The sequence below is a fragment of the Fragaria vesca genome, linkage group LG5, assembly GCF_000184155.1.
Source record: "Fragaria vesca subsp. vesca linkage group LG5, FraVesHawaii_1.0, whole genome shotgun sequence".
Taxonomy (NCBI): Eukaryota; Viridiplantae; Streptophyta; class Magnoliopsida; order Rosales; family Rosaceae; genus Fragaria; species Fragaria vesca.
In genome coordinates, this window is record NC_020495.1 from 5,931,160 (window position 1) to 5,939,629 (window position 8,470).

The 8,470-nt window shown below is 39.6% G+C and overlaps 2 protein-coding genes across 2 annotated transcripts; both read left to right on the plus strand.

The window, feature by feature from the left end:
* The first annotated feature begins 1,811 nt into the window (after positions 1 to 1,811).
* LOC101290958 (cytochrome P450 71A4-like) lies at positions 1,812 to 4,888 on the plus strand. The gene is made up of 4 exons (XM_004300973.1): positions 1,812 to 2,040; positions 2,099 to 2,223; positions 3,263 to 3,271; positions 3,612 to 4,888. The coding sequence occupies exons 1-4, from the start codon at positions 1,812 to 1,814 to the stop codon at positions 4,221 to 4,223; spliced, it is 975 nt and encodes a 324-aa protein (XP_004301021.1). The 3' UTR covers positions 4,224 to 4,888.
* Positions 4,889 to 5,511: 623 nt separating this feature from the next.
* Positions 5,512 to 7,755, plus strand: LOC101292118 (cytochrome P450 71A25-like). Its single transcript, XM_004299108.1, has 2 exons — positions 5,512 to 6,481; positions 7,028 to 7,755. The coding sequence occupies exons 1-2, from the start codon at positions 5,579 to 5,581 to the stop codon at positions 7,640 to 7,642; spliced, it is 1,518 nt and encodes a 505-aa protein (XP_004299156.1). The 5' UTR covers positions 5,512 to 5,578; the 3' UTR covers positions 7,643 to 7,755.
* The last annotated feature ends 715 nt before the right edge of the window (positions 7,756 to 8,470 follow it).

Sequence of the window (8,470 nt, forward strand, 5' to 3'; positions counted from 1 at the left end):
TCGTCGTCGTCGCTCTCTCTCTCTCTCTCTCTCTCTCTCTCTCTCTCTCTCTCTCTCTCTCTCTCTCTCTCTCTCTCTCTCTCTCTCTCTCTCCAGACCATCACTCTCATGCAGGACTCTCTCTCCATTCTCACCGCTCCTTCCTCCACCGCCACCTTGAACTGCACCACCCCCACCAACGCCACCTCCAACTGCCACCTCCAACTGCCATGCTCTCATCGACTTCGTCCCCACAAACGCCACCACTCTCAACGCCGTCAAGACCCTCTTCAACATCACCCGGCCACCTTCGCACCCTCCTCGGAGCCAACAACCTCCCCCTCTCGACCCGACTCACCCGTTTTCGCTGCCAGCATGCTCCTCGTCCCCTTCTCTTGCACCGAGCCTCAGATCTGGGTCTGATCTTCGCCACCACAGACGCCACTGCCGCCACCTTTCTCTCTCTACCAAGCCTTCCCGCCAACCCACCACCGTCCCTCGAAATTTCAAAATGGTAAGAAATCAAGGTAAGTTCTTCAATTTTTCTGGTTTAATTAGCATTGGTGATAGATTTATGTGTTTTTGTTTAATTTGATTTTGATTTTGTTTTTGATTTTAATTTTGGTTAGGATGTGATTGGTATGATGGTGGTGACATGATGGTTATTTGGTACGGTGGTGGTGGTATATTTGGGGCATTGTTGGCATGAAATTGATAGGGAGATACTGTATTGAAGTTTACTAACCCCTAGTAAAAGTTTACTGGGGGGCAGTAAACTTCCACTGGGTTTACTAGAGGACAATGAATTTGTTTATTAGGGTAAGAATGGGTATCTGTTGTGTATAATTGACTTGAAATTGAAAGGGAGATATTGTATTGAATTTTACTGATCCCCAGTAGAAGTTTACTGGGGGGCAGTAAATTTCTACTGGGTTCACTATGGGCCAATAAAGTTGTTTATTAGGGTAAGAATTGGTATCTGTTGTGTGTTGTGCCTCTAAAATTGAAATTGAGTTATTTTTTGCAAGTTTACTGATCCCCAGTGGAAGTTTACTGGGGGGCAGTAAACTTTATTTTTTCCATACGCAGTTTATAAATACAAGTTTTTACTACTTATATATATGCAAGATGAGAAGAAGTTCAAGACATTTAGTTATGACTTCTGAAACCTGCGGTGGTGGTGGTATTTGGGTCGGTCGATGTGAGTGGATAAAAAACCTACGGTCGCGTTTTTTTTTTAAATTTTTTTCATCCTTTAGTGACGAAATTCAACTATTCCATCTCCTAAGTGGATAATTATTTTTTATTATAAAATAAAATTTGTCGCCTAAGTGTTTAGGAGATGAAAGTATACCGTCTCCTAAGAACCACTTAGACGACGGAATTCTAGGTTCCGTTGCCTTAATGTCTACCTCACCACACTTAGGTGACGGATCTTAACCGACGGACGTTCCGTCTCCTAAATACTTAGGCGACGAAATCTGTCACTTAGGAGACGAAATAATTATGTCTCCTAAGTGCTTTTTTCCAGTAGTTATTGTAGTGTTTGGGATGGATGGGAACCTTATTACAGTTGACCAATATATATGAGGATCCTTATTTCAGTTGACCAAAGATGGGATCCGAATTATATATATCAATATCAATATATGCATGCCCGACTTTTTGTTAAGCAGAGAGTTCATTAGCGAAGACACACATACATAATTTTCCTGATGATGAAAATGCTTGAGCAGTTGATCCATGAAAGCTTCTTTTCCCTGCAATCTTTTCCCATCACATTAGTTCTAGTTTTACCCGTTTTCTTCATTACCCTCTTTTTATAGAGATCAATGGTCCTTAATCTCACTTGCTACAAAAACTCACCACCTTCTCCGCCAAAGCTTCTTGTGCTCAGACAACTTTTGAAAATAGGCTCAAACCCTCATCGATCACTTCAAAAACTAGCTCAACGTTATGGCCCTGATCTCATGCTCCTCTATTTGGGAACTGCCCCACTGGTTATTGTCTCGTCGGCTGAGGCTGCAAGTGAGATCATGAAAACTAATGATCTAGACCCAAGTCTGTCATCTTCCAGAAGCTTCTCTACAATTACAAATGGGGGTTTTGAAAATGAGAGGCGAGAGTGGTGGAGATGGGAGTGGAGAGGGAGGGAAGGATTTTGTGGATGTACTGCTTGAAGTTCGAAGCTCTGGCAATGAGGGCTCTTCGATTGATAGAGATAGCATTAAAGGTATCATCTTGGTGAGTAGCTTCTTTTGGCTTGCAAGAACTTTGCTAATCAGTGATTGAATACTGTTGTCTTAGTGATGGAATGCTGTTAAGTAGCTTCTTTAACAAGTTTGTGTGCCTGTATTTTCTAAGAACTAGGAATATTCAGAATTGAGAGTTTGAAACTGGAAAGTTTGAGGTTAGGTGAGATCAAGAACAGAAAATTTGGAAGTGGTTCCTCTATTTGCTTCTTAGAACTTCTCCAGCAGTGGTTGATAAAATAATTGATAAATTTGGATGAAAGTTATATTTATTAATTCATTTTGAGAGTTTTGCTCTAGCAGAGTAGCTATTACAGAAAATTTAGCTATTCATTGACAAATTCTCTCTCTTAAATTGATAAATTTGTCAATTTTGTTTATCAATTTCTAAATTTATCAACTTCTTAAGTATATTGCTGGAGCAAAGATTCATTTAAAAATTGATAAATCTCTAATTTTTTTTTTAAATTTATCAATGCTACTGGAGATGCTTTCTTGGTTTAGTGTCCAAGACTAACAGTTACTCCACAATCTACGTAAGTATTTAGGACATAGCATCTCCAGCAATAGAGTTAAATTTATTGCTAAATTTTTCAACATTTAGATTTAAAATAACAATTTTTGAACTTTTGCTGTAGCAGTATTGTTAAATTATATACATTAGCTAAGTTTTAGTTAATTGTCTCCCAAAGATTGATAAATTTATCAATTTTCTCTATCAATTTCTAAATTTATCAATTTCTTAAGTATACTGCTGGAGCAAATATTCATTTAAAGATTGATAAATCTCTAATTTTTTTTTCAATTTATCAATGCTGCTGGAGATGTTGTGTTCCAAGTTATTATCTTTTTAGATACGTAGGCAACTAGCTAAGCACCGAAAGGTATATTTAGAACTGTTGTTTGGTAATAGAAATGTGAATAGACTGGTTTGTTAGATGAGCTTCATCAAGGAAGATCTTGAGTTTTTATGCGGGAGTGTTTTGGACTTCAAGGAGAGCATGTGAAGCTACTACGTACTTGAGCAATAACCTAGTAAGGTCAGTTGAAAGCTTTAACATCAGAACAAAAAGGCAAGAGTAGGAGGTCATTCAGAAATTGACATTTTAATGTTAAATGTGTAGTTTGTCGACTTTTCTGTCAGTTATCAATAAAATTTCAACATTGTTTATGAAACTGTGAATCTCATCATAATCTTAGATCTCTCCGGCCCTTTGGTTTAGATTGCACAATATTTGTGTCAAAGCAGTCAATTCATTCAAGTACTGTGTCCAAATTACTATAGTTGTTGTTACTTGAGTTGGTTATCTTATAGTTGCTGAGAATGTCTCCATTTTCACCATACATGGATTATAAATCGTGTTACTTGGCTTCTTGTAGGATATGTTTTCTGGTGGAACTGATACAACATACACAGTTTTAGAGTGGGCAATGACCGAAATCTTGAGGCATCCCAGAGTTTGTGGAAAACTGCAAATTGAGGCGTTGGAAATTGCTAATGGCAAACCAGACATCACAGAAAGTGATTTAGATAACATGCGCTACTTGAAAGCAGTGATCAAAGAGACACTTCGGCTACATCCGCCAATACCATTACTCGCCCCTCGTGAATCAACTGAAGTTGTTAAGATAATGGAACACGATATAGAAGCAAAAACTATGGTCTTTATCAATGCTTGGGCAATTGGAAGAGACCCAGCAGAGTGGGATGAACCAGAAGAGTTTCGACCGGAGAGATTCAAGAATTCTTCAGTGGATTTCAAAGGGCAAGACTTTCAATTACTCCCATTTGTAGCTGGTAGAAGGGGCTGCCCAGGAATCTCATTTTCCATGACTACTAATGAGCTTGTGTTAGCAAATATTTTGCACAAGTTTGACTGGGAACTGCCTGCTGGAACAAGTGCAGAGGCTATAAACATGACCGAATGCAGCGGTGTTGTTGCGCATAGGAAAATTCCTCTTGTGGCTGTCGCAAAACCGAGTTTTTTCTAGAATCTTTCTGCTTCTGTTTTTGTGTGGAAGGTCAGGATAAATGTCTCTTATCTTTCTGGTATGAACTAGGCCTATTTGGTTACACCTTCTTGCCTTGCTCTGCTTTTCTGCTTGCATTCTCTTATTACTCTTTCGGTAGCTGGCTAAAACTCGAGGTACTATAACAAGCATCATTTTTACACTGTATTCTACTATTTTCAGTTCCTAGTAGACACCGTCACTACCCTACCTTGATAAGGGTCTTATTATGATGGTGATCATATGACACAGCAGAGATTGCAACAACAACAAAGGTTCATTTAACAATGGTTTCCTTTGGTTAATACTTAATAGGAGCACAACAGGCCGTCATATAAATGATATAATCATAGATCGAAAATTGGGAACAAGATTACATGAACATAATATTAATCGTCACAGTTAGGGGAAGAACTGCATTGAATACAACTCTAGAAGCAGAGCAAGAAGAGAAGTTGTTCACCAGAGATTAAGAATATCATCAGTCTTCTCTGTTGTCAGTGTTTCCTTCTCTTAGTAATGATGACATGATGTAATTTGTAGGAATCACTTCTTCATAATCGGTAAAAGTGCTTATTGAAGAAGCACTACCAAACTGCTTTGACAAACTGCACATGAAATCATGATACTGTCATGCATGGATCAGAACTTCATCAGAAATTCAGCACATATGTACCGTATGCTTCTTGACTATAAATAGTAGGCTGAGCGAGATACTATCCGAATCAAATCGTATTGAACCAGATCTTATATCATCAAGATATCGTTTAGATCGAGGAAAATGCATAAATCATTCTTATCCATGAAATGGTATAAGAAAGCGACGGGTTTTAACCAAGGCCAAAGAACCCTGCATGATTAGTCCAATGAAGGAGACCTCCTTGACCACCGTTAAAATTGTGCAATGAATGAGGCTCCAAATTATCAACCAAAGTCGCAATCTCATTTTACACGGCAGAACTTTTGCCTAATAATTCCATGGACCGACTCGAGCATGATAAACATGTACCATTACGTAATATGTCAGCTTAGGTAATACACATTACATAGGAAAATCCAACACTTTGATGTCTCATATCAGAGAAAAGAGAAATGTAATAAATAAATGCAACAAAAGAAAAGAGAAAACTCATTTTTTTCATGAAAGTTGCATAAAATCGAGAACCACGAAACTACTTTCGTACGAAGATAAGATGCATGAGCAGGCACTACGTACTGCTGTCAGTTTTGTTTTCTATTTAAACACACAAGCCAGCACAGCAGTGTGAGTACGTACTCAAACTCATTTCTGAAAGAATAGAAGAAGAACTTGAACCCGATCACTTGCAAATAAAAACATGCTGGATCTGAGTGAAACTTTATCACTAGCACCGCTTCTAGCCATTACTCTCGTCTTCCTATACAAATGGTCCTCCACCAGTACAGAAAACTCGCCACCTTCTCCACCAAAACTCCCTATTCTCGGAAACCTTCACCAACTAGGGTTACACCCTCATCGCTCACTCCGAGACTTAGCTCAGATCCATGGCCCCCTCATGCTCCTTCACTTTGGAAGCATCCCTGTCCTCGTTGTTTCCTCGGCTGAGGGAGCCCGTGAGATCATGAAAACCCATGACCTCTCTTTCTCCAACAGACCCAAGACGTTGATCTTTGAGAAGCTGTTTTACAATTTCAGAGACGTAGCGTCGGCGTCTTATGGCGAGTACTGGAGGCAGATGAAGAGTGTATGTGTTTTGAATCTCCTGAGCAACAAAAGGGTTCGCTCTTTTCGTTCTGTTAGAGAGGAGGAAGTTAATTCGATGATCGAAAAGATAAAGGAATCATCATCAACATCATCGGTTGTGAACATGAGCGAAACGTTTGCTACGCTGACTAATGATGTCACCTGTAGAGCTGCTCTGGGTAGGAAGTACAATACTGGTGGGGATGGTTTGAAAGATCTGTCGGAGGAGTTTATAGAGCTACTGGGGCACATCAATGTTGGGGATTTTATCCCATGGCTTGCTTGGTTGAACCGTATGAATGGTTTGGATGCTAGATTGGACAGGGTGGCTAGACAGTTTGATGAGTTCTTGGAGAGAGTGATTCAAGAGCATGTAGATAGTTCCGAAAGTAGAACTAATGGCCATGCTCACACGGAGAATGACCAAAAGGATTTTGTGGACGTTTTACTTGAAATTCAGAAAGCAAACTCACTTGGCTTTCCCCTCGAAAGAGTTAGCATAAAGGCACTTATCTTGGTACGGTTACCTTGCTCGATCTCCCTCTAGCTGCATCACTTGTTTTGTTATTAATCAATCTTTTCTTTAGATATATATATTATGCCATTCAATCGTATATCTATACATATAACACAACTTTACAATAAGATTTCTCTACGTACGTAATACGTACATGTTCTTTTGTCTAGCTCATCATGTCTTCTATACTGTTACTATTATTATTATTATTTTTGAGTACTCTTTTATATTATTATTGATCATTAGTTTGAACTACATAGCAGTATATACGCGAGCATGAACGCCAATATCATTTGGTAATAAATTTGGCTACATGCACGAGACTACGAGTACAGTATGTACATGTGTTTGCATGGAACCTTGACATATTAGGTTATTTAGTTACTGTTACATATGCACTGATGCACTGTAATTATAATGCAAAGAGCTGGATTTGATCTAGTCTTATGATCTTTGAATTGCATTTGTAATATACAGCATCAAGTTATATTAGATATGCTAGCTAGATGTCTGAATTAATCGACTAATTAATATATTTTCTTATAGGATATGTTTGCTGCTGGAACTGAAACTACATTTGCATTCCTGGAATGGGCAGTAAGCGAGCTTTTAAGGAATCCAATGGTCATGAACAAGCTGCAGAAAGAGATTCGGGGAATAGTCGGAGACAAGAAAGACATAACGGAGGATGATTTGACCGGAATGCACTACTTGAAGGCAGTGATCAAAGAGACTTTTCGCTTGCACCCTCCGAATCCGTTACTAGTGCCCAGGTTATCAACCCGCGAAGTGAAAATAAATGGTTACAACATTAAAGCCAACACACAAGTCATAGTGAACGCATGGCACATTGGAAGAGATCCCAACACATACAAGAATCCAGAGGAGTTTGAGCCGGAAAGGTTCCTGATTCAGAACGATATAGATTACAGGGGAAATGACTTCCAACTTATTCCATTTGGAGCTGGTAGAAGGATATGTCCAGGTATTCAGTTTTCCACGGCTGTTAATGACATTGCTTTGGCAAACATACTGCACCAATTCAATTGGGAATTGCCTGATGGAGCAAAAGGCCAGGATTTGGATATGACGGAATCTACTGGAATAACCATACATAGGAAAAATCCTCTTAAAGTCGTGGTTGTTCCATATTTTCATTGAAAGTGTGGCCTGTGTTGAATGTATTTGATATGCAAATGTAGTACATGTAATGAGAATAAGACATTGTTGTGCCTAAGAGATATATTGTGTTTTGTGAAGACTACAAATATTACGTACGATGAGCTCTATACTGTACAACATACAATTGACGAATCAATAATTGATTCTAGGGTCTCGTAGAAATGCTCTATATGATCGAGATATATATATATATATACAGTCTGTTTCTGGTGCGGACGTTCGTACGGGTTTTCCATACGGATTTCAGCCGTTTCTCCACCATTCCAACGCCGGTGACGCCGTTTCTTCTCCCAAGCGTGATCCCAGACCTCCCCCGACGGTGTTGGAATGAAGAAGAAGGCTGGAGAGATCACGATTGGAGGTCTGTGCACAGCAATCTCACTCAGAACTTCACGACCGATCATGGTGGACCTCCGATCGCGATCTCTCCGGCCTTCTTCTTCATTCTAACACCGTCAGGGGAGGTCTGAGATCAAGCTGGGGAGAAGAAACGGCGTCGCCGACGCTGGAATGGTGGAGAAACAGCGGAAATCCGTACGGACGTCCGCACTTGATAATCCTTGTATATATATATATAGCCCTTCTTGGCTGCGGACGTCCGCACCGAAGGTTTCGGTACGGATTTCCATTTTTGCACCACTTTCCGATCGAATTTCCTCATCTCCACCGTCTAGTATCTAGATAATATTGTGTATATCATCTCTGCAAAATTTCAACCAATTTGGTGATCGTTAAGACCCTCAAACTCGAGTTTTTCTGGTATGAACACAACCGGACAGAATTCAGTCCGTCCATTTGTTTTTCGAG